Here is a 27,084-nt window from a genome sequence, read left to right as displayed (position 1 = left end):
TCTAAATTGTTCGACGAGACCCCTAAAATAGACGCGCATGTGGCGAAAGTTAACAAAAAAACTGCCCTGCCGTTTGAGGATGCCGCTCAATTGAGAGATGCTATGGAGCGGAAGGCAGATGCCCTTTTAAGAAAATCTTGGGAGGCCTCAATGTTTAACATTAAGACCAACATTGCAGCAATGTCTATTGCTAGGTCTATGTACTTATGGTTAGGAGAGCTTGAAAATCACCTAAGCAGTAAGACTTCTAGGGAAGAAATCCTGCAGTCCATCCCGCTGCTTAAGGCTACTTTCACACTAGCGTTCGATCGGATCCGTCTGCATTTTAACTTAGAAAAATTTTCTAAGTGTGAAAGTAGCCTGAGCGGATCCGTTCAGACTTTACATTGAAAGTCAATGGGGGACGGATCCGCTTGAAGATTGAGCCATATGGTGTCATCTTCAAGCGGATCCGTCCCAATTGACTTCCATTATAAGTCGGAACGGATCCGCTCGCCTCCGCACGGCCAGGCGGACACCCGAACGCTGCTCACATCGTTCAGGTGTCCGCTCACTGAGCGGAGCGGAGGCGGAGCGCTGGCAGGCGGATGCATTCTCAGTGGATCCGCCTCCACTGAGAATGCATTAGGGCCAGACGGCTGCGTTCAGGGCCACTTGTGAGCCCCTTCAAACGGAGCTCACGAGCGGACACCTGAACGCAGGTGTGAAAGTAGCCTAAGTCAGCTACAGCATTCCTGGCAGATGCATCGGCTGAATCTATTAGATTCTGTGCTAAGGAGGCTGGACTTTCCAATGCAGCTCGTCGGGCTTTATGGATGAAGTCATGGTCGGGTGATAGAATTTCTAAACAGAAGTTAGTATCTATCCCCTTTTCAGGAGAATATGTATTCGGGCCGGTCCTAGACAAGATACTCGAGAAAGCGGCTGATAAGAAAAAAGGATTCCCTGAGGAAAAGTCCTTTTAGAAGGAACCAGTCCTTTCGGTCATGCAGTGGACAAAATAAGGCTGTTAGGGGGAAAGGCAAGTTAGGCCGCTGGTCTTATCCCAAGGGGGGTAAAGGAAGAGGCTTCCTTCTTAAGCCCCAATCTAAATTTGAAGATAAGCAGTGACGCCATTGTAGGGGGGAGACTGAAGGATTCCCTAGGTCCATGGGCACTAACATCCAAAAAATCCTTGGGCCTTGGATATCATTCGGCAAGGTTACAGGATCGAGTTCACCTCTCCCCCCTCCAAGATTTGTCGTCACAAAGATGCCTGCCAGATCCTCCAACCTGAACATTTTCCAGGGAGTCCAGGACCTGGTGAAGGGAGCAGTAATCCCAGTTCCCGCGTCTCAAAGAGGTCGAGGGTACTATTCAACCCTATTTTTAGTAAGAAAGAATGAAGGAGACGGATTATTATAAACCTGAAACAACTGAACAAGTTTATTCTTTACAGGAAGTTCAAGATGGAGTCTCTCAAATCCATAGTACCTCTGATAAAGCTAGGAACATTTATGTGCTCAGTCGACCTGAAAGACGCTTATCTGCATGTCCCCATTCACCCAGATCACCAGAGATAACTAAGGTTTGCGATCCTAGACCCTTCCAATCGGATTCTCCATTTCCAATTCATAGCGTTGCCCTTCGGGATTTCAGCCGCACCAAGGCTTTTCACCAAACTGGTGATAGAAATGATAGCCCCACTCAGACAAGAAGGGTTAAATATAGTGCCGTACCTGGACGACTTTTTAGTTATAGCAGACTCAAAAGAGCTCCTACTGTCGGACTTGGAAATATTTTTATACCGTCTGTCACAGCTAGGATGGATAGTGAACGAACCCAAGTCAATGTTAGTACCATCCACGAAGGTGAGGTTCCTAGGAGTTACACTAGACTCCCTAACACAGTTGATCTTCCTACCACAGATCAAGATCCAGTCCCTGGTAATCAAGGTGAGGCACTTCCAACACTGGAAGAAATGCTCATTGAGGGAAGCAATGAGCCTTCTCGGCCTCCTAACCTCCTGTATACCTTCTGTCGAGTGGGCGCAGGCTCACTGTCGAGTAATACAGAACTGGCTATTGTCCCACTGGAGCAAGAAGGGCTCTCTGGACTCCAAGCTTTGGATTCCAGGGTCAGTAAAGATATCTCTCTCTCATGGTGGACGAAGGAGAAGAATCTTTCCCAGGGGGTTCCATGGATCAAATCGCCTTCAATTATGGTCTTCACTGATGCCAGCAAATCTGGATGGGGAGCAAAAATCGACAGAGCTTATTTCCAGGGAACGTGGAAGCATCTCATATCTGTCCAATCTTCAAATTTCAGGGAGCTGTATGCGGTAAGAGAAGCTCTACTTTCAGCCAGACAGCTGAAGGTCCTATCGGACAACATGACCGTGGTCTCCTACTTGAAACACCAGGGAGGTACTCGATCAAGGAGACTCCAGAATATCTCAGAGAAAATGTTCTCCTTTGCAGAGAAAGAGCTAAGATCCATCTCAGCAATGCACCTGAAGGGATCCCAGAATCTAGAAGTGGACTTTTTGAGCAGACAAGTAGTAGATCACACAGTGGGCACTGAATCTAGAGGTCTTCAATATGCTAACCCAGAAATGGGGGCTTCCTACGATAGACCTGTTTGCATCCAAAAAGAATACGAAAGTACAAACATTCTGCTCCCTAAATGCGGGAGATCATCCCTGGAGAATAGATGCCTTCTCCCTAAAATGGTGTTGGGATCTAGGGTACGCATTCCCTCCATTGCCTCTCATCCCGAGGGTCATTCAAAAGATTCTGGAGGGAAGAACCACAGTAATATTGATCACCCCGTTCTGGTCAAAAAGAAGTTGGTTCGCTCCGCTCTTAAAACTGGCAATAGACGAACCATTGAGACATCCTATACCAGAGGTCTCCCTCTTAAAATCTCAAGGCCTGTCGGACAAGGTTCTAGCCACCTTGAGATGTTCTAGGAAAAAAGTGACATCTGCGATATACCTGAAGATCTGGAAAAGGTTCTGTTTATGGTCAGGTGAAAAGAATTCAAATCTTGAAGGGCCTAACATTCAAAAAATTCTGGAATTTCTACAAAAAGGTCTGGATATAGGCCTCTCTCCATCTACCTTTTTAAAGGTTTAAATTTCTGCATTAAGCGCCTTCTTTGATGCCGACCTGGCAGGCCATAGATGGATTAAACGATTTAAAAGAGCTGCCCGTAGACTTAGACCCACGCTAAGATCCCGCACCCCGACCTGGGACTTAAATCTAGTACTCGACAACCTTATGTGTTCCCCATTTGAGCCGTTGGAGAACTGTTCAATTAAATTGCTTTCATTCAAGACCGCTTTGCTTATAGCAATTACCTCTGCCAAGAGATTAGGAGAGATTCAAGCCCTCTCTATTAGGGAACCATACCTTGCCATCACTGATGATAAGATTGTGCTTAAATTAGACCCAGGTTTCCTGCCAAAGGTAGCCTCAGAGGCCAAGAGATCTTCCTTCCATCTTTTTTCAACAATCCTAAGGATCAGGAGGAAGAGAAATTTCATTCCCTTGATGTTAGGCGTACAGTCCATAGATACTTAGAAGCCACTAGGGACTTCAGGAAGTCTGACAGCCTGCTTGTCCAATTTGCTGGAAAAAAGGGATCCAGGGTCTCAAAATCCTCCATTGCAAGATGGATAAAGGACACCATTACCCTTTGCTATAAGAATCCAAAATCTGGATCCTCCTTCCAATATTAGGGCACATTCTACTTTTGCTGATAGAGCAGGGGCCTCCCTGGATGATATATGCAGGGCCGCCTCCTGGTCTAGTATTCACACATTTGTGAAACATTACCGCTTAGATTTATCTGGAACCTCTGGCCTCTCCTTTGGTCGGAAAGTTCTTCAAGCGGTTGCCCCCACCCATAAGAAATAATTTTATAACTCTCCACGTGGCCGTCATGGTGGTGATATGGGAAAACCGGAATTAGACTTACCGGTAATTCAGTTTCCATGAAATCACCATGACGGCCCATATATTCCCTCCCCTTCTTTTGTTTGAAGTTTTTTCACCGGTATTTTTCTGGTATGATGTAATACTGGGAAATACTAATACACTTCTGGCACTTTATATCTTTGGAACACTGAGGTGTGGTGGTGGGAGGGGGCAATTTAACCTCTTCTGTTTCCTGCCCCCACAGAGGTCATGGGTCAATCTCCTTGTGGCCGTCATGGTGATTTCATGGAAACTGAATTACCGGTAAGTCTAATTCCGGTTTTCTTAGACTCCCATGCGGAGTATGATACGTGAAGAGGTCAATGCAGCAATGGAGTCTAGGTTACCTCCCTCTTCTCCGCAAAACTCCCAATAGTGTTGGAGTTGGATGAAGGGAAGATTGCTTTTAATGTAGACTTTGATTCATCTGAAGACTGGCAGGGTAGACTATTGTTTCTCCCTGAAGATACAGAAAGTCTCTTGAAAACAATAAGCACTACTATGCACCTGGAGGAGTCTAAAGAAAGTCGCTCCATTCAGGATCAATTGTTTCAGGGTCTTGGGGAGAGACGTGTCTTTCCGATCCATAATAATATAAAAGCTTGAATATCTAAAGAATGGAAAGACCCTGAAAAAAGAGCTGCTCCTACAAACACTTTGAAGAGAAAATATACACTTTCGGACTCTGGCTCAAATCTTTGGGATAAGACTCCAAAAATTGATGCGCCAGTGTCACGAATTTCTAAGAAATCCTCCCTCCCGTTTAAGGACATGAGGTTATTTCGTGACCCAATGGATAAAAAAAATTTGAAAACTTGCTCAAAAAGGCCATGGAGACAAATATGGCTGAGGTGGAGCATTTTATCTACGTGTACCGCTAGATCTCTGTCGGTATGGCTCAGCCAGCTAGAAGATCATGTGGTGGCAGGTACCCCAGGGGAAGAAACCCTAGCTTCATTGCCAATGCTTAAACAAGCCTTTAAATTTTCTAGCAGACACCTCGGCAGATTTAGTGAGGCTATCAGCAAGATCAGACGCTGTCTCTAACGCCACCTGCAGGGCCATATGGCTCCGTTCTTGGTCAGGTGATGCAGGTTAAAAAAAAAAAAAAGTCCATGTTCAATCCCATGTGAAGTCGATGGGCTTTTTTGGTCCGTATTGGATGACATTTTGGACCAAGAATCCCATAAGAAAAAAGGTTTCCCTAGTGACCCTAAATACTTCCATCTGAGACGCTCCTTTCGCAGTCAGAAAAAACTTAGAACAGATCAAAAGAAAGCTCAGGAAGATGACAATCTTCAAGAGGAAGGAATAGGAGATTCCTCTTCAATCCTGACATCACCTCAAAAGCCACTCAATGACGCCAGAGGTTAGGTTGGAGCAAGACTAAAAAAAAATTTGTTCCAGGATTGGTATTTATTGGAACCTTCCCTTGGGTACTTGCTGCCATTCAAAAAGGTTTCAAGGTAGAGTTTGATGCCTACCCACCAGACAACTAACTACATTGTCAACAAGCCTTTGAACAGAAAAGAAGTTATCCCTAGAACCAGAGCTAACCAGTTTAATTGAAAAAGAGGTCCTGCTCCCAGTTCCAGAAAACCAGCAACAGCTGAGGTTTTATTCTCCAGTTTCTTTTGATAAGGACCCCCCCCCCCCCCCCAAAAAAAAAAAAAAGGGTCTTTCAGACTTATTATAAAGCTGAAATATCTGAACAAATGCCTGTCTTACAAAAAATTCAAGATGGAGACCATTAAATCAACTATAAATCTGCTTCCTCAAGACTTTTACATGGCAACAATAGATTTGTTGGATGCATACTATCATGTACCCATATTTAAAGACCATCAAAAGTTTCTCAGAATAGCATAATTTATGGAAGGTCGCCTTTTTGTCAGTTTCAAGCTCTTCATTTTGGCCCATCATCGTCTCTGAGAATTTTCACGAAGGTAATTGCAGTAAAGAACTAGTCATCTCCATCTGCAGGGCCTCCTTATTATCCCTTACTTAGACGATTTTTCTGATCTCAACCGAATCAAAAAATCATCTTTTTAGTACATCTAAGCCTTGTTCAGACAACCTTCTCAAACCTCGGGTGGATAATAAATCTTAAAAAATCCAACCTCATTCCAGCGCAGCAAGTAGACTTTTTAGGGGTTCTACTCAACTCTCGTTTACGAATGTCCATTCTCCCAGAAGAAAAGCAGTTAACCCTTCAACAGAAGGTAAATCAATTTTGCGGACTAAAAAGCTCATCATGTCATGAGTCTTAGGGATTCTAATTTCTTCGATCCCTGCAGTCAGGTGGGCACAGAGTCGCACCAGAATTCTGCAGGCCTTCCTTCTGGCATCTTGGGATGACAACAAAAGTTCAAGACAAGAAGGTATCTATTCCACTGTATGTAGAGCACTCCCTAGCCTGGTGTAAAATAAGAAGGAATCTTCAAACAGGAGTCTACTGGCGTCAAGAAAATCAACTGGTGGTTACTACAGAAGCCTGCAGTCGAGCTTGGGGGGGGGGGGGGGGTGTCATGCAGGAGACTTAATAATTCAAGGAATCTGGAACTATTTCATGTCAAATGCCTCGTCAAATCTAAGAGAAATCAGGGCGGTTCACACAGTTCTTTTAGCTCTACACTCAAGCACATCTCTCGGTCATATCAAAATCCTTTCAGACAATACGACAGTTGCTTACTTAAAACAGGCAAGGAGGTACCCAGAGCAAATCTCTGGCAACGGCAACAAGAGAAATTTTTTCCTTTTGGGCAGAAAGACCCCTATCCTCCCTAACAGCAGTACATCTGAGAGGAAGAAGCAATGTGGTGGCCTATTTCCTCAGCATGAAAACTCTAAAAGAGAGAGAATGGGCTCTAGACTCCAGCATTTTTCTTCAAATTGCAGAAAAATGGGGAGTTTCAATCCTAGATTTATTTACAAATCGGATAAACAGGAAGGTAGAAAGGTTTTGTTCCTTGTCTCCCCTGGATGGTCCAGATATATTAAACAACCTATCCTGCCCTTGGCCAAAGGGTCTGTTGTATGCATCACCCCCCCCCCCCCTGTTCAGCCTAATTCCAAGAACCCTGATGAAAGTGGCAGAAGAGGGTGCAAGTTATCATGATCACTCACTTTTAGCCCAAAAGGGCTTGGTTCCACTCCTGCTCAACCGGTCAGTGGGAATATCCTGGACTCTTCCGGTGTTTCCAGGCAGGGGCCGGTACTCCATCTGGGGTCTCTCAACTAAAGTTGACAGCCTGGAGATTGACCGCAAAACTCTGAAGAAGTGGCTCTCTGACCCTGTAATCTCCACTTTATTAAAAAGCAGGAAAGTTATAACTTCTAAAATCTACCTTAGAACGTGGAAAGTCTTCCTCTCGTTTACCAGTGACAAGATCCAGCAGAATTCTCTTGAAGATATCACTATTATTCTGGATATCCTGCAAGCAGGTTTGGACAAAGACCTCAAACCATCCACTCTTACAGTACAGGTCTCTGCCTTAGCAGTTTTTCTGGATGCTAAGTTATCTGATCAGCCTCTGATCAAGCAATTCTTCAAGGGAGCAATCAGAAATTCCCCCAGAATATGCTCTACCATCACACCTTGTGACTTGAACTTGCTAATTGCTGTACTGATGGATGCTCCGTTTGAGCCCATTGAAGACATTTTCCCTCAAGCTCCTGACTTTAAAAACCACAGTCCTTCTAGCTATAATAACAGTAAGAAGAGTGGGGGAAATATAGGCCTTCTTTCAGTCCTCCATATCTCAGGATCCTGGACAACAGGATAATCTTAAAGCATTGTCTGTCCTTTCTTCCGAAGGTTGTATCCAGATTTCACTGTAGTCAGGAAATTGCTTTACCATCCTTCTGCCCATTACCTTTAACAGATCTAGAAAGGAAATTCCATAAACTGGATGTGAGACGTTGTGTGCTCACTTATCTAAAAATCTATGAACAAATAAGAAAATCGGACCATCTTCTCCAATTTCAGGGGCCCAATAGGGGTCGAGCAGCCAGCACGGCTACCATCACAGGATGGATAAAACAGACTATTTTCTTCTGGTTATGGTCAAAAGAACCTAGATCCTCCGAAGGGTCTCTAGGCCCACTCGACACGGGCAGTGATGACTTCTTGTGGAGAAAATGCTGCTATCTCGGTTGAACAGATCTGCAGAGCAGCTATTTGGGCAAACCCAATGACTTTTTTTGTTAGTTGTCATCCATAACCCGGATTTGTCATTTTGGGTGCAGAATTCTTTCTGCAGTAGTCCCACCCAAATTAGTTCCTCTGTTAATCCTCCTGTCAGTGCCATTGGCGGGGAAAAGAGTTAATTACTCTTACTGGATATTGGATTTTCCAGTAGCCTCCACAACAGCACTTTTTTTTTTTTTTTTCTCTCTCATGGATTTATAATACTATGTTCATTTCTTGTATTCTGGTTGAATTAATATAATTTTTTAATATATTTTTTTTTTTTTCTTCCATCACTACCGTGTACTCTTTTTTTATGGTTTTCGGTAAAGGGGCCCTTTTTAAAGCTTGAGCTTCTATATTGTTTTCTGTCCTGTCAGTGCCGTTGTGGAGGCTATTGGAAAATCCAATTACCGGTAAGGGCAATTAACTCTTTCCTCCCTCCTAACCTGTTTAAACAAAGGGGCAGATTGACCATTGCAAATGCACCAGATTTCTGTCAGGATACCTTTACTAAAATCTAATTTTAAGTAACCAGCTGGAAACGTATTAAAAGGTCAGACCTGGGCTAATCCATTCACACGCCTGAAATTCTATCCTCCAAAATATGTTTGTGGATCACAGTTTCCCTCAAGTTCGCCATCTGGGAATAGTGCTTTCATACTAAATCTAGATGTTGTGAGGAGTTTATTATTTCCTACCTGTTGCATTTCATGGATTCAAGATGGTTGTTAGCTTGGCAACTGTCAAAAACATATCTATATTGCTTGTGAATGTCCTGAGTTCATATACAAACAAAACAATAGCTGGTCTTGGGGAGACCAGCTACAAAAAATACTGCGGAGCCTCGTTTGAGTCTCAACACAGCAATCAAAAGTGCAAAGCTCCCTGGGAAATGGTAAGTTGTAAAATTACTATGGAGCCCCAGTTATGGATCTTCAACACAGTGAAAGCCAGATATCCCTCCAGGGAAGTTAAAACCAAGCAAAGGGGCTTTTTTAAGAGAGCCAGTGACGTGCCGGGCTCTCCGTGGGAAAGCTAGACAGAGGCTTTCGCGTAGTAGTGACCCTGGTGACGTCACTGGCACTAATGAGCGGGCTTTAGCGCTACCCTAGTCCATAAAACAGCTAGGGCAGTGCTAAAACCCGCCCAACAGTGCTGGTGATGTCACCAGAAACACTGCTAGGCAGAAGCCTATGTCTAGTGTTAAAAACCTAAACAAACAGCCCTTGCCCTGTACAGCGAATGGCAAAGGAGAGCATTGGAGCTTGAAATGTTCTGATGCTCATATCAGGAAGGCCCTGTTAAGCTCTGAACCCGGACAACCCCTTTTAAGAATTGATAAATTGGCCTTTTTTATATGGCAAAGATGAAAAGGCACTTACTTGAAGGAACGCTTTGGACAAAAGTAATACACCAACCTACATTTATCAAAAGTGGTGTTATCGCAATATACATCTCCAGAGATGAGCGAATAGATGCTAACTGAATGAAATTTATTTGGAATTTTCCCAAAATTTGTCTTCTGAATGAAGCCAACGTTTTTGAGATTAAATTTGTATGAATTGCTCAAAATGGCATCTGCCACTTTACACATCACCGTATAGTAGTGAAAACAGCAGGGCACAAAAGATATAGATATATAGATGGAGGGTCACATTTTAGTTAGCCTTAGCCAATCAGAAGGGCCAATATAGACCAGTGGTGTAGCCAGCACCTGGGGCAAGCGAAGTATTGCGCCCCCCAACCTGTGACTTTCTCTTTTTTTCTCTTTCTCTTTTTTCTCTTTCTCTTTTTTTTTTCTCTTTTTTTCTCTTTTTTTTCTCTTTCTCTTTTTTTCTCTTTCTCTTTTTTTTTTTTCTCTTCTTTCTTTGTCTGGGGCAGTGTGGGACAAATTCTATATTCTCTACCCCCCCCCAGATATTTGGATGGACATAACATACATTGCTATGAAATATACAGTAGAATACCGCACTATACCTGTGATATAGACTTTCCTCAACGTCTTCATTCGGAGATAGGACCGTCATGACAGTAACAGACATCCCCTTCCCTCGTAGTGCCCATAAGTATAATGCTCTCTGTATAATTATAATATATAATGGCCCCCTCTGTAGTATTATAGTAATAATTATGGCCCCCTTCAGCTCCTCCAGCATACAGTCCCGTGTAAGTTACATCACTCCCCCTGCCTTCAGTCCTTCTTGCAAACAGTCCCATGTAAAATATATCACTTCCCCCTTCAGCTCCTCCAGCATACAGTACCATGTAAGATACATCACTGCCTTGCCTTCAGCCCCTCCAGAATACAGACCCATGTAAAATACATCACTCTCCCTTCAGCTCCTCCAGCATACAGTCACATGTAAGATACAACCCCCAGAGGATGCCATCTGCCAATCTCTCCTGTCCATATACCAGGCCTACCAGTATTGCCCCTTCAAATACCGCCTGGTCACCCCACACCTAACAGTCTGAGTCACTTGTCTCCCTGAGTGTTAGGTGGGGTGACCAGGCGGGCAGGTGGTATTTCAAGGGGTAATGCTGATAGACCTGGTATATGGACAGCAGAGATGGGCAGATGGCATCCTCTGGGCAGTACTGTCTCTCTGGTCTTCCTTCACCAGCACCCTGACTGCCACGGTCCTGCTTGGCCTGGCTCTCATGGCACATCACTGCCTGGTGCTTGGCTATCAGCACTGAGTGACTGTCAGTGTCGCAGTGTGACTGTCACTCAGCGCTGATAGCCGAGCACCAGGCAGTGAAGTGCCATGAGAGCCAGGCCAAGCAGGACCGTGGCAGTCGGGGTGCTGGTGAAGGATGACCAGAGACAGTACTGCCCAGAGGATGCCATCTGCCCATCTCTGCTGTCCATATTCCAGGGTAGGCCTGGTATATGGACAGCAGAGATGGGCAGATGGCATCCCAGAGAGGCAGTACTGTCTGTGTCCCTGGTCATCCTTCACCAGCACTCTGACTGCAGTGCCATGTGCCATCTGCTTGGCAGCCTTGGCCTGGCTCTCATGACACTGACTGGCACAGTGGCACTTAACTCATATTATCATATATTACCCCTAAAGCCTGCCTTCCCTCAGCCCATGCCAACACAGTACACTAGTCACTACTGACCTAATTCCACACTCGGGATGGGACTTTGGGACTCTGGGACAGTGACACGGACTGTCACTCACTCTGTCTCAGGGTCGCTTGAATCACTGTCTCTAGGCTGGACTACAGTCTACTACTGATTCAGCTGCAGCCATCTTCTGCTTCTTCTTGCTCCGGCTCCTGGCTCTGTAGTCTGCACTGTCTTTCCTGCCTGGAAGGTGGGCGGAGCCTATCGGGAACTGCCGTGCATGCCCCGCCCCCTCGCCTCCTCACTCTGCTCTGCAGCCGGGCGCTGTGTGCAAAAAAAAAAAACCCAAAAAAACACAGCGTTGGCGATTTAACGTGTGCCAGCCCAGCGGACGGCGCCCCCCTGCAGTGTGGAGCCTGGGGCAACGCCCCCCCTCCCCCACGCTACGCCCCTGAATTATAGACATGTCATAGGCACGATGATCCCAGAAAAGGAAATGGTTATTCTGAGCTTGAACACTGTGTCTGCTGCACAAAGCAAAAAAGACAGTTACCTTTGGACACCCAACCTATTCAGCAGGGTCAGGGTCTTTTAGGAAATGATGGATTTAGATTGATTTAGGGCTCTTTCACACTTGCGTTCTTTTCTTCCGGCATAGAGTTCCGTCGTCGGGGCTCTATGCCAGAAGAATCCTGATCAGTTTTATCCTAATGCATTCTGAATGGAGTGAAATCCGTTCAGGATGAATCAGGATGTCTTCAGTTCCGGAACGGAACGTTTTTTGGCCGGAGAAAATACCGCAGCATGCTGCGCTTTTTGCTCCGGCCAAAAATCCGGAAGACTTGCCGCAAGGCCGGATCCGGAATGAATGCCCATTGAAAGGCATTGATCCGGATCCGGCCTTAAGCTAAACGTCGTTTCGGCGCATTGCCGGATCCGACGTTTAGCTTTTTTAGAGTGGTTACCATGCCTGCCGGGATGCTAAAGTCCCGGCAGCCATGGTAAAGTGTAGCGGGGAGTGGGGGAGCAGTATACTTACCGTCCGTGCGGCTCCCGGGGCGCTCCAGAGTGACGTCGGGGCGCCCCACGCGCATGGATGATGTGATCGCATGGCACGTCATCCATGCGCATGGGGCGCTCTGACGTCATTCTGGAGCGCCCCGGGAGCCGCGCGGACGGTAAGTATACAGCTCCCCCACTCCCCGCTCCTACTATGGCAACCAGGACTTTAATAGCGTCCTGGGTGCCATAGTAACACTAAAAGCATTTTGAAGACTGATCCGTCTTCAAATGCTTTCAGTACACTTGCGTTTTTCCGGATCCGGCGTGTAATTCCGGCAAGTGGAGTACACGCCGGATCCGGACAACGCAAGTGTGAAAGAGGCCTTAATTGATAGTTTTTATCTAGGGACAGGACAAAAGTGATTTTAGTGAACTGTGTGTTACTTTTCTGCAACCAATGTGCCTGGATTGCTATTTAAAGTTACAGGACTCCAGTACTAATGTGCAGGAGCCAGCTTGCAGCCCAGTTTGTCTAAAAAAATATGTTCTAGTTGATGATTTTAAGCATCCTTGCTGCTCGTTCCCCAAAAAGCTGTTGCAAAGTTTCCTGAAGTTTCTACAATTTTGCAGTGCAGTTAGCATATATTTTTGCTGCAGATTGTGTGCAATTGAGCATCTTTTTTTTAAATGAACTTGTAATGGAGTGGTCTTTTTAATCTTTAAGTTTACCATTTGTCTTGCATATTATTTAATACATACAGGCCCTGATTTATCGTACCTTCACTCCAGTACTGACGTCAAAAAGTCACAAAATGGGGCTTTTGTGACTTTTTTGTACCAACTTGCTTGGAATAGTGGGTGTGGTTAATTATGTTAATGAGTTTACTCATTGCGACTTTTTAAAAAAGTCGCTAAAAAGGCTCACTCCAGGAGGAGGGTGGAGTAGGAAAGCTTTTCTCGACAGAAGTGTTAGGTTTAAGGGCCTGCCAAATTAATCAAACAACCTCTGACATTTGACAAATGTGACATGAAGTACTCCAACACAGACTCAAGCAAAACTGACTTCAAATATTCTCCTCCATGATAAATCCCCCCCCCCCTCCCCCCGTTTTTTAATTTGCAGACCTTGATGGGGAGTTGTTTCTGCTGCATCTGATAGGATACAGTCTAAAGAATAGGGTAATTGTAATTATGTAGTAACGAGGCATTCAGGTTATAGGAGCGTCGGGCTAGAAACTCTCTAGGGAATGAACAAAGAACAATTAATAGCACTCCCTTCCAAACGACTTGCTTCCTTGCAGTGACAGATCTATTGCTCATACAATAGGACAGCATGCAGGTACGTACTGTTAGAAGCGCGGCCAATGTCACTAGAAACATTCTTGTGCTTTGATATCTACTAGGTCCTTTTTAGAGGATTTTCTGTGGCATTTATCTGGAATGAAAACAATGTACGTAATAATCCAGTCTTATCTCGTGCTGTTTTGGCTAAATCATACTTGCTTTGTTTCAGATAAAAATAATACTTGTGAATTAACAATTTCCTGGAACATTTTGTCAAAAATTGTGTTTTCAGTATTGATATCCTCACTCTGTACTTGGTGGTTCTGCTTTATGCTCTACTACTATCTGCGTAACTGTAGTCCCCATAAAGCCTAAGTACTCAAGATCTTGCCATAAAGGTGTGACCCCCTACTGGGATATAGTACTTATGTGGAGTTAAATAGTCACAGATAGTGTTGAGCAAACTTGTTTTTTAAGTTCGGTGTACAAGATTTGGGTTATCTAAGAATCCCATTATGGATTCTGCTACCATGGACCAGAACGGAATTCTAGGACTGCATGTACCACAGAAGCCTATAAGAGGTATTCCGTAGTGCATTCTGTCATAATAGACGTCTATGGCCAGCATAGACTTCTTTTATGACTGAATGGGTTAGGACCTTTTCACAGATTATGACACTGTGAACTAAGAATACAGACATGGAGAACGGCGCCTGGGAATCTCACTGCACTTACTATTATCCCCGGGCGCCACTCCGTTCTCCTGCTATGCCCTCCGGTATCTCCGCTCACTAAGTTATGGTAGGCGGAATCTGCCCTTGTTCTTCTGTAGCGCTGGCCAATCGCATTGCAGAGCTCACAGCCTGGGAGAAAATAACCTCCCAGGCTGTGAGCTCTGCGCTGCGATTGGCCAGCGCTAGAGCAGAACAAGGCCTAGGCAAAGTGGCTTCTTGGTGCCCCCCCATGGCAACCAGCATCTGGGGCATATGCCTGACATTCCTTTCATTGTCTGTGGGACTAACAAATGCTGTATTTAGCTATCCCTGCTGGTTCCATAGGCATTGTGAGTGGAACGGTAGGACACCTGCCCAAACATCACCTCATTCAAACTGCTTGGGACCCCTGTTCTTGCGTTTTTGATTTGGAAGTCACAGTGGTGATTTCACAGTGGTGGAGTCTCCAATGATCAGACCCTTATCGATCCTGTGGATAAGTGATTAAATGTCGATTCTGGGAAAATTGCATTAAGGTCAAAACGCAAGAAGTGTGAAATGCTCATAGCTTATGTGAAAGATATGATATGGTTTTGTTTTTAAGGTTTAAAGAGGACCTGTCACCACTCCTTACATGTCTGTTTTTAATAGTTTCATACGTTCCCCATGTGATAACAATTCTGGAGCATCTATTCTTATGGCTCTATGTTGTGCCATTCCTTTTTATTATTTCTACTAGAAGTTTTGAATGAATTACTAGCAGTCTGCAGTAAGGGTACAGAGGGGAGGTAACCAGTTGGGGGGGTATCCTGTTATTTTATCAGAAATAGTAGAGAGAAGTCCTGCCTACAGGACATTTTTCTCCGCTAAAGCAGTGTTCTCCCAAACGCATCCCACTATAGTGAGTTTGACTCCATTCCTGTCGGTTATATGCCAAATTTCAAATAATAATAAATTAGCTGGCTATATAATACCAATATACCTCTTTATTTTTACAAAATTATGTATACAGTTATAACTCCTAATACATACAAATAAGAATATAGATTAGAAAAATAGGGGGCACTCAATATCCGACAATACATGGACTAGTAAAAATGCAAAACATAGAACTACAACAATTTTATTCAATCATTAAAATGATAATTGGACTAACCCCTTAATGGGAACCTGTCACCGGGATTTTGTGTATAGAGCTGATATTTGTGAATTCAAAACAAAGGTAAAACACAGATTTTTAGTTGCTTTAATTCAATATAACAATACTTTGCCATAAAATATCATATTTCACTGTAGTATATTTGGATTATTATTTTTCTTTTTATTTCCAGTTGGCTCAATTCGTTGTTTATTGTTGGTCACAAAAAAAAACTTGAAGAAGATGACATGTACAAAGTACTCCCAGAAGACACCTCAGAGAGACTTGGAGAGGAGCTTCAGCGGTAAGGGGCTTTGATTATCCTTATCTAGTTTTATTAATTTAAAAAAATATTTACTTTTTATATTTCTACAGCAAGAAAATTATATAAAGGACACTGTAATTTATATGTTCTCCCAAACAGTACAAAAAATAAAAGTGATGTCAGTGAAAAAAATAAAAAAAAGTTATGGCTGCGGAGATGCAAAAAACAAAAGTTGCTAGTCATTAAAGGAAACCTGTCATATTGAACTTGGTGTTTGAGCTGAAGGCAGGATGTTATAGAGCAGGAGGAGCTGAGCAGATTGATTATATAGATGCATACTAGCAGGATGATTCGGCTTTGCACGGGTATATTTCCACTATTTCATTTAATGTTTGTGTCTGTTAAAAGATGTTAAGTGTCCCCCATAACAGTGACCACTGCAGCAGTCCATCCCTTAACACTGACCCTGACCCCTTAAAATGTGACCTCCACAGCACCCCCCTCTAACAAAGACCTCCACAGCCTCCTTGGGGTACTTTCAGACTAGCGTTTTTCTTTTCCAGCATAGATTTCCGTCCTAGAGGCTCTATACCTGAAAAGAACTGATCAGTTTTATCCCCATGCATTCTGAATTGAGAGCAATCCGTTCAGGATGCATCAGGATGTCTTCAGTTTAGTTTAGTCTTTTTGACTGATCAGGACCGAGATGAAACGGCTACGGTTTTATCTCCGGCCCAAAAAACTGAACACTAGCCTGAATGCTGGATCCTGCATTTATTTTTATTTTTTACATTAGAATGTATTAGTGCCTGATCCGGCATTAAAAATACCACAATGCTTGAGCCGTCCTTCCGGTCTGCGCATGCGCAGACTGTTAAAAATGTGAAACAATTTTTTTTTTTTAAACGTTTGTCCGTGTGACAAATGGACAGACGGATCCGTTCTTGCAATGCATTTGTGAGACTGATCCGCATCTGGATCCGTCTACAAATGCTGTCCGTTTGCATGCAGATTGCTGGATTCGGCAGGCAGTTCTGTCGACGGAACTGCTTGCCGGATCACTCTGCTGCAAGTGTGAAAGTGCCCTTAACAGTGACCCTCCACAGTGATCTACCCCTTAACGTTGACCTTCATAGCACCCTGCCCCATTAAAGGGAGTCTGTCACCACATTTTAGCATGTTAGACCGTTAAAATAGGGTTATGTGATCCAGCCAGAACATAAAAACTGTACCTTTGTGGTGGAAAACGGACTTTTCTTTTTGCCGAAAATGAAGTTATAAGATTATGTTCTGAGCCCTCTCAAGTGCCCAGGGTCTCTCAATCCTCGGAGCCCCAGGCAGGCACCTCCTAAACGGCTCATAACCCCGCCCTCCGTGCGCCCCTGCCCGCCCGTTTACTCCCCTCCACTGTCCTTTTCCACTGCGGCTGTGCGGTCCAAATCGTAGCGGGCGCATGCGCAATGCGATGCCCGCTCCTGGCAGGGCATCGCAATACCTACTGCGCATGCGCCCGCTACGATTTGGACCGCACAGCGGCAGTGGAAAAGGACAGGGGAGGGGAGTAAACGGGCGGGCAGAGGCGCACGGAGGGCGGGGTTATGAGCCGTTTAGGAGGTGCCTGCCTGGGGCTCCGAGGATTGAGAGACCGCCCTGGGCACTTGAGAGGGCTCAGAACATAATCTTATAACTTCATTTTCGGCAAAAAGAAAAGTCCGTTTTCTACCACAAAGGTACCGTTTTTATGTTCTGGCTGGATCACATAACCCTATTTTAACGGTCTAACATGCTAAAATGTGGTGACAGACTCCCTTTAACTGTGACCCGCCCCACCCATTTAACGATGACCTCTACAGCACTCCGCCCTTAACATTGACCTCCACAGTTAAGGAATGGCGGTCCACGAAAAACTGATCCGCAAAAAATACGGATGACATTCGTGTTCATTCCATATTTTGCGGAACGGAACAGCTGGCCCCTAATAGAACAGTACTGTCCTTGTCCGTAATGTGGACAATAATAGGACGTGCTCTATTTTTTGGCGCAATGGAAATGAAATGCACAGAGTACCCTTTTTTGCGGACCCATTGAAATGAATGGTTCCATATACGGTCTGCAAAAAAAAGAAACTGAATGAGAATGCGTTAGTGTATTCAACAGCGCTCTGTTCCCTCAAAATGTGACCTCCACAACACCTTAACAGTGATCTCTAGAGCACCCCTCCCCCTAAACACTGACCTCCATAGCAAACTGCCCCCTTAACTGTGGCCAGCCCCCTTAACTGTCAACTTCACAGCACTCTGCTCCCTTAAAGGATAACTGTCACATTTAGACCCTAATTTCAATTTTCATACAAACCGGATTCCAAAAAAGTTGGGACACTATACAAATCGTGAATAAAAACTGAATGCAATGATGTGGAGGTGCCAACTTCTAATATTTTATTCAGCATAGAACATAAATCACGGAACAAAAGTTTAAACTGAGAAAATGTACAATTTTAAGGGAAAAATATGTTGAATCAGAATTTCATGGTGTCAACAAATCCCCAAAAAGTTGGGACAAGGCCATTTCCACCACCTTCTTCTTACAACACTCAACAGACGTCTGGGGACCGAGGAGACCAGTTTCTCAAGTTTAGAAATAAGAATGCTCTCCCATTCTTGTCTAATACAGGCCTCTAACTGTTCAATCGTCTTGGACCTTCTTTGTTGCACCTTCCTCTTTATGATGCGCCAAATGTTCTCTATAGGTGAAAGATCTGGACTGCAGACTGGCCATTTCAGTACCCGGATCCTTCTCCTACGCAGCCATGATGTTGTGATTGATGCAGAATGTGGTCTGGCATTATCTTGTTGAAAAATGCAGGGTCTTCCCTGAAAGAGATGACGTCTGGATGGGAGCATATGTTTTCTGCATTGATGGTGCCTTTCCAGACATGCAAGCTGCCCATGCTACACACACTCATGCTACCCCATACCATCAGAGATGCAGGCTTCTGAACTGAGCGTTGATAACAACTTGGGTTGTCCTTGTCCTCTTTGGTCCGGATGACATGGCGTCCCAGATTTCCAAAAAGAACTTCGATTCGTGACTCGTCTGACCACAGAACATTTTGCCACACCATTTTAAATGATCCCTGGCCCAGTGAAACACCTGAGCTTGTGGATCTTGCTTAGAAATGGCTTCTTCTTTGCACTGTAGAGTGTTCACTGACAATGGTTTCTGGAAGTATTCCTGAGCCCATTCTGTGATTTCCTTTACAGTAGCATTCCTGTTTGTGGTGCAGTGTCGTTTAAGGGCCCGGAGATCACGGGCATCCAGTATGATTTTACGGCCTTGACCCTTACGCACAGAGATTGTTCCAGATTCTCTGAATCTTCTGATGATATGCAAAGTCTTTGCAATTTTTCGCTGGGTAACACCTTTCTGATATTGCTCCACTATCTTTCTGCGCAACATTGTGGGAATTGGTGATCCTCTACCCATCTTGGCTTCTGAGAGACACTGCCACTCTGAGAAGCTATTTTTATACCCAATCATGTTGCCAATTGACCTAATTAGTGTTAATTGGTCTTCCACCTCTTCGTTATGCTCAAATTTACTTTTTACAGCCTCTTATTGCTACTTGTCCCAACTTTTTTGGGATTTGTTGACACCGTGAAATTTTGAATCAATGTATTTTTCCTTTAAAATGATACATTTCCTCGGATTAAACGTTTGATCTGTCATCTACATTCTATTACAAGTAAAATATTGACATTTGCCATCTCCACATCATTGCATTCAGTTTTTATTCACAATTTGTTTAGTGTCCCAACCTTTTTGGAATCCGGTTTGTATATGTAGTTACTAATAACATGATATTCCAGAATCAGTTACTATTAGACTGACTTACCCCATATTTAATTAGATTCAGCCCTGAGCAACCAGTCTGCATAAAACTGCAATTTCACTATTCAGTTAAGATGGCCGCCACCCTCACCCTGAGGCTAATCCCGCCTGCCCTCACTAGCCAGTAACAATAGCCCCCCAAAAGTGTCAGTAACCACAGCCCCCCCCCCAGAAATGTATGTCACTTTTACAATGAGCAGCCTGTTCCCACAGCTTTGTCATGTGCAGCCGTCTCCTCTGATATAAACAAGACAGGAGAGCACTGGGAGGAGGAGCACAGGCCTGAGTGCCTGGGGAGAGCACTGGGAGGAGGAGCACAGGCCTGAGTGCCTGGGGAGAGCACTGGGAAGAGGAGCACAGGCCTGAGTGCCTGGGGAGAGCACTGGGAGGAGGAGCACAGGCCTGAGTGCCTGGGGAGAGCACTGGGAGGAGGAGCACAGGCCTGAGTGCCTGGGGAGAGCACTGGGAGGAGGAGCACAGGCCTGAGTGCCTGGGGAGAGCACTGGGAGGAGGAGCACAGGCCTGAGTGCCTGGGGAGAGCACTGGGAGGAGGAGCACAGCCCTGGGTGCCTGGGCTTGGGCACTGGGAGGAGGAGCACAGCCCTGGGTGCCTGGGCTTGGGCACTGGGAGGAGGAGCACAGCCCTGGGTGCCTGAGCTTGGGCACTGGGAGGAGGAGCACAGGCCTGGGTGCCTGGGCTCTGGCACTGGGAGGAGGAGCACAGGCCTGGGTGCCTGGGCTCGGGCACTGGGAGGAAGAGCACAGGCCTGGGTGCCTGGGCTCGGGCACTGGGAGGAAGAGCACAGGCCTGGGTGCCTGGGCTCGGGCACTGGGAGGAAGAGCACAGGCCTGGGTGCCTGGGCTCGGGCACTGGGAGGAAGAGCACAGGCCTGGGTGCCTGGGCTCGGGCACTGGGAGGAGGAGCACAGGCCTGGGTGCCTGGGCTCGGGCACTGGGAGGAGCAGCACAGGCCTGGGTGCCTGGGCTTGGGCACTGGGAGGAGGAGCACAGGCCTGGGTGCCTGGGCTTGGGCACTGGGAGGAGGAGCACAGGCCTGAGTGCCTGGGGAGAGCACTGGGAGGAGGAGCACAGGCCTGAGTGCCTGGGGAGAGCACTGGGAGGAGGAGCACAGGCCTGAGTGCCTGGGGAGAGCACTGGGAGGAGGAGCACAGGCCTGAGTGCCTGGGGAGAGCACTGGGAGGAGGAGCACAGGCCTGAGTGCCTGGGGAGAGCACTGGGAGGAGGAGCACAGGCCTGGGTGCCTGGGCTTGGGCACTGGGAGGAGGAGCACAGGCCTGGGTGCCTGGGCTTGGGCACTGGGAGGAGGAGCACAGGCCTGGGTGCCTGGGCTTGGGCACTGGGAGGAGGAGGAGGAGCACAGGCCTGGGTGCCTGGGCTTGGGCACTGGGAGGAGGAGGAGGAGCACAGGCCTGGGTGCCTGGGCTTGGGCACTGGGAGGAGGAGGAGGAGCACAGGCCTGGGTGCCTGGGCTTGGGCACTGGGAGGAGGAGGAGGAGCACAGGCCTGGGTGCCTGGGCTTGGGCACTGGGAGGAGGAGGAGGAGCACAGGCCTGGGTGCCTGGGCTTGGGCACTGGGAGGAGGAGGAGGAGCACAGGCCTGGGTGCCTGGGCTTGGGCACTGGGAGGAGGAGGAGGAGCACAGGCCTGGGTGCCTGGGCTTGGGCACTGGGAGGAGGAGGAGGAGCACAGGCCTGGGTGCCTGAGCTTGGGCACTGGGAGAAGGAGCACAGGCCTGGGTGCCTGGGCTTGGGCACTGGGAGGAGGAGGAGGAGCACAGGCCTGGGTGCCTGGGCTTGGGCACTGGGAGGAGGAGGAGGAGCACAGGCCTGGGTGCCTGGGCTCTGGCACTGGGAGGAGGAGCACAGGCCTGGGTGCCTGGGCTCTGGCACTGGGAGGAGGAGCACAGGCCTGGGTGCCTGGGCTCTGGCACTGGGAGGAGGAGCACAGGCCTGGGTGCCTGGGCTCTGGCACTGGGAGGAGGAGCACAGGCCTGGGTGCCTGGGCTCTGGCACTGGGAGGAGGAGCACAGGCCTGGGTGCCTGGGCTCTGGCACTGGGAGGAGGAGCACAGGCCTGGGTGCCTGGGCTCTGGCACTGGGAGGAGGAGCACAGGCCTGGGTGCCTGGGCTCTGGCACTGGGAGGAGGAGCACAGGCCTGGGTGCCTGGGCTCGGGCACTGGGAGGAGGAGCACAGGCCTGGGTGCCTGGGCTCGGGCACTGGGAGGAGGAGCACAGGCCTGGGTGCCTGGGCTCGGGCACTGGGAGGAGGAGCACAGGCCTGGGTGCCTGGGCTCGGGCACTGGGAGGAGGAGCACAGGCCTGGGTGCCTGGGCTCGGGCACTGGGAGGAGGAGCACAGGCCTGGGTGCCTGGGCTCGGGCACTGGGAGGAGGAGCACAGGCCTGGGTGCCTGGGCTCGGGCACTGGGAGGAGGAGCACAGGCCTGGGTGCCTGGGCTTGGGCAGAAAGTGGAGGGGGAGGGCTGCTTTAGATGGTGATATCTCCTAAATGGTAGTATCTAGAAATATGCAACTGGTCTTGTTTTAAAGCTGACATTCCAAACAGACCTACAGCTAAAGGCCAAGCAACAGAGGAGAAATCACTGTTAGAAATTGAGTCTGGAATAATTACAGGTAAAACCTGCTTTTACTTTCACTTTCAGCTGCATTCACTGCATCCCGATTTCTATCAGGGATATCTTCCCTTGTACTGAACATATTGCTGGCATTCTGGTATTGTCTGAAAGCTTGGAATGTCAACTTTCAAACTATACAAAGCATATACATAAAACAACATATACATATCTCTAGCTAGTACCAAACCAGAGATATGAGCAGCTGCCCCCCCTGTCAATGTGGAGGATAATGAGGGAGCAGAAGGAGAGAAAAAATATATAGAAATGTGACATGATAATCATTGTAGTGACCCAGATATTGAACTTGCGTTATTTATTTTTACCACACCGTGAACGCCATAAAAAAAGCCACAAAATTATGTAAAAATTGCTGTTTTTTGGGGGTCTTTCCCCCTTAAAATAAAACAAAAGTGATTTAACACACTAAATATTTACACCGCAAAATGGTACCTAATCTTTTAATGTGACTATGTACTGGTTAGCTGTACATGAGAGGATACACACTGCTCTGGGGTAGTGGTGAAGTTAGCTGCATTCTGATTGGTCCTGCTAGTTCATGTGAGGAGAGCAAGGGGTTATGGGAAGTGAGGAAAGTACAGGATAGCCTCAAGGACAGGGCAAATATCACCACAGGAAGTGCAGCAGAGGCCATCTTAGGAAGATGCTGAAATAGAGAAAAATAAGGCTTCATGAATATCTTCCGTTCAGCATCACATATGTTAGGAATTTAAATTTTGGTAGTGAAATGGCAGTTAAACGTTTAAGGTCATGTGAGTTACATCAGCCTCTACAACAACGTTGGCTAAGCATTGCAATCAAAATGATATTAACTCGCACATAAGCTGTCTTAAACTAAGAATGTCCTTCGTTGCCTATAGCAACCAATCAGAGCTCATATTAATGATCTGTAGCAAAATAGAAGCTGAGCTGTGATTGGTTGCTATATGCAACCTGATGAATATCCAGGCTAACAGCCACAACAGCCAATGGCTCCTGTAGTTTGGTGGTTAGGTTACTAAGCATATTTTTTGGCAAATAATTAGAAAGTGCCGGGATGAAAATTTCCACTTAAAACATCTATGTGACGTTCACAGAGTCATAGAAGGCGGCTGTGCAAAATCTTGTGATTGTAAATGTGATGGTGTGGATTCTTTTAGCGGTCATACACACTTACATACAGTACAGACCAAAAGTTTGGACACACCTTCTCATTCAAAGAGTTTTCTTTATTTGCATGACTATGAAAATTGTAGATTCACACTGAAGGCATCAAAACTATGAATTAACACATGTGGAATTATATACATAACAAAAAAGTGTGAAACAACTGAAAATATGTCATATTCTAGATTCTTCAAAGTAGCCACGTTTTGCTTTGATTACTGCTTTGCACCCTCTTGCCATTCTCTTGATGAGCTTCAAGAGTTAGTCACCTGAAATGGTTTTCACTTCACAGGTGTGCCCTGTCAGGTTTAATAAGTGGGATTTCTTGCCTTATAAATGGGGTTGGGACCATCAGTTGCGTTGTGGAGAAGTCTGGTGGATACACAGCTAAGTAAAGAAAAACGAGTGGCCATCATTACTTTAAGAAATGAAGGTCAGTCAGTCCGAAAAATTGGGAAAACTTTGAAAGTGTCCCCAAGTGCAGTCACAAAAACCATCAAGTGCTACAAAGAAACTGTCTCACATGCGGACCGCCCCAGGAAAGGAAGACCAAGAGTCACCTCTGCTGCGGAGGATAAGTTCATCCGAGTCACCAGCCTCAGAAATCGCAGGTTAACAGCAGCTCAGATTAGAGACCAGGCCAATGCCACACAGAGTTCTAGCAGCAGACACATCTCTAGAACAACTGTTAAGAGGAGACTGTGAATCAGGCCTTCATGGTAGACTATCTGCTAGGAAACCACTGCTAAGGACAGGCAACAAGCAGAAGAGACTTGTTTGGGCTAAAGAACACAAGGAATGGACATTAGACCAGTGGAAATCTGTTCTTTGGTCTGATGAGTCCAAATTTGAGATCTTTGGTTCCAACCACCGTGTCTTTGTATGGCGCTGAAAAGGTGAACGGATGAACTCTACATGCCTGATTCCCACCGTGAAGCATGGAGGAGGAGGTGTGATGGTGTGGGGGTGCTTTGCTGGTGACACTGTTGGGGATTTATTCAAAATTGAAGGCATACTGAACCAGCATGGCTACCACAACATCTTGCAGCGGCATGCCATTCCATCCGGTTTGCGTTTAGTTGGACCATCATTTATTTTTCAACAGGACAATGACTCCAAACACACCTCCAGGCTGTGTAAGGGCTATTTGACCATGAAGGAGGGTGATGGGGTGCTGCGCCAGATGACCTGGCCTCCACAGTCACAGGACCTGAACCCAATCGAGATGGTTTGGGGTGAGCTGGACCGCAGAGTGAAGGCAAAAGGGCCAACAAGTGCTAAGCATCTCTGGGAACTCCTTAAAGACTGTTGGAAGACCATTTCAGGTGACTACCTCTTGAAGCTCAACAAGAGAATGCCAAGAATGTGCAAAGCAGTAATCAAAGCAAAAGGTGGCTACTTTGAAGAACCTAGAATATGACATATTTTCAGTTGTTTCACACTTTTTTGTTATGTATATAATTCCACATGTGTTAATTCATAGTTTTGATGCCTTCAGTGTGAATCTACAATTTTTATAGTCATGAAAATAAAGAAAAGTCTTTGAATGAGAAGGTGTGTCCAAACTTTTGGTCTGTACTGTACATACACTCAGATTTATCGTATATATTAAGTGATCCAAAAAGTCACAAACCTAAAAAATTGTATCAATAAAAAGTATAGATTGCCCTGAGAAAAAAAATGAGCCCTCACACCGCTCCGTACACATAACTAGAAAAAAAGTTATAGGGGTTATATATGGAGATGAAAAAAAGATTATTTTTTTTTTCTGGTATTGAAACGGTAGAAAAACTATACAAATGTGTTATCGCCTTAATCGTATTGATTTGGAGAATAAAAATGAGGTCAGTTTTGCTGTATAGGGAACACCATAAAAACAAAGCCCATAAAACTTTTGCGGAATTAATTTTTTTTTTAATCCAATTTCACACCATTTGGATTTTTTTTCCAGCTCCCCACTACATCGTATACAATATTAAATGGTGCAGTTAGAAAGTGCAACTTGCCTGGCAAAAAAATTTGAAAAGTTACGCCCCTGGAAAGGCAGGGAATGAAAAACTTAAAATGCAAAAACAAAAAAAACCTTAGACTGAAAGGGTTAGTATTTAGTGGTCAAATGTGTGCTGAAAGGGCATAGTTTAAGCCCATGTTTTAGCCTCCTGCAGCCTCAGCTGTATTTAGAACTACTTGTATAGATTGTAAATGAAATAAAGTGTATACTAGGTCACTTCCCGTAAATGTCTGGACTAGACACTTGTGTAGGAAATTGTGACTTTGAACGCCACATTATATTCTGTAAAGGAAATTAGGCGGCTGCTTAGCGATCGTAATAACTGGCCTGCGACATGCCAGTAACTTATTGTACACCCTATCTTACTTGTTAGATCGCTATCACAGACCCATATTTCCTTTATCAGGAAACTTGTGAAAGGCTAATTACTAAGCACTTGAGAGGGCCCCGTATAACATGAAGTGGAAATATTGAATAGCATTGGCTGCTGTTTTAACCTTGTGTGCTAAGAAACATATTTACTACCAGTAAATGAATGTCTGTCTGTTTTATAGGTATCCACCATCATTGTCTGTGCTGCTGTAAGAGGTTCAGTAGTTTTTCCTGGTGCACAGAATAATTTAGACTAAAGAGGTTTTATTCTGTTTCATATCATTCTGTGTTGCATTGTCACCATTGTTCATTTTAAAGGGGTTATCCCATGACTAATGTAAAAAATAAATACCAGACATCATATATACATGACCTCTATCTAACAAAGCTAGAACCAGCCCTGTACCTCACATGGATCCAGAGATCTCCTCATTCATTGCTCTGCTAGATTATATCAAGCTGACAGTTCAAGGGGTGTGTCTTTTCTGCTGCAGCTAAGGGGGCGTGCCTCAGCTCTCCCTATCACAGCTCAGGAGGCAGTTGAAGGATGGAACTGAGCATGTGCGGCCTCTCAGTGAGCAGGTCAAAGAAATTAGAAAAAAAAACTAACTGCCGTTGGCACCATACAGATATTTACATATTACATGTAATTCCAGAACTATTCAGATGCAGGTGCTGGTTTTAAAACTGTAGAATGTATTTCATGGGACAACCCCTGTAAGGGATCATGCACACGGCCATATGTATTTTGCGATCGGCAAAAAACGGACCCGCAAAAAATACGAATGACGTCCGTGTGCATTCCTTAGATTGCAGAACAGCTGGCCCCTGTTAGAATAGTACTATCCTTGGATGTAATGTAGCCAATAATGGGGCATGTTCTATTTTGTTTTGCGGAACAGAAATATGGACATATGGAATTTTTGTTTGTAGTAAGTATATTACTGGTGAGGGGCCCGGCTTATGCCAGATTCTACTTCTTAAAGGTGTTTCCCATACTCATATATTGATGACTTTTCTTTATTTCTGGGTTATTTATATCTGATCAGTGCGGGGCCGACACCCTACACCCCAACCTATAAGCTCTTCCCTGCAACCTTTTGGCTCTGGAATTAGCAATTTAAATGGAGCAGGAAGCACAGCTCCGTTCAAGATTAAGTTGGAGCTGTCTTTCCTGTGCCATTTAAAATGCTAGCTCCAGAGGCTGCAGGGAAGAGCTGATTAGTGGGGGTGCAAGGTATTGCATAAATTGACGTGTCAACCGGGCATTTAGAAATGGCGTGTGCAGAGGGCGCCATAGCTGCCGGATGTCTGCTGTTTAACCCCTTCAAGACACAGCCTTATTTCACCTTAAGGACCAGGTCAT

General features: G+C 45.7%; 1 protein-coding gene across 1 annotated transcript in view; it reads left to right on the top strand.

Moving 5' to 3' along the window:
- Nucleotides 1–27,084, top strand: part of ABCC4 (ATP binding cassette subfamily C member 4) — a 318,763-nt gene that overhangs the window by 39,288 nt on the left and 252,391 nt on the right. The window contains exon 2 of the mRNA XM_044284601.1: nucleotides 15,555–15,665. Coding sequence (XP_044140536.1) covers nucleotides 15,555–15,665 — 111 coding nt within the window. The remainder of the gene's footprint in view (nucleotides 1–15,554; nucleotides 15,666–27,084) is intronic.

The sequence above is a fragment of the Bufo gargarizans genome, chromosome 3 (genome assembly GCF_014858855.1).
Source record: "Bufo gargarizans isolate SCDJY-AF-19 chromosome 3, ASM1485885v1, whole genome shotgun sequence".
In the NCBI taxonomy this organism is placed as follows: Eukaryota; Metazoa; Chordata; class Amphibia; order Anura; family Bufonidae; genus Bufo; species Bufo gargarizans.
Note: the sequence above shows the minus strand (reverse complement) of the source record. Positions and strands in the feature narration are given on the sequence as shown.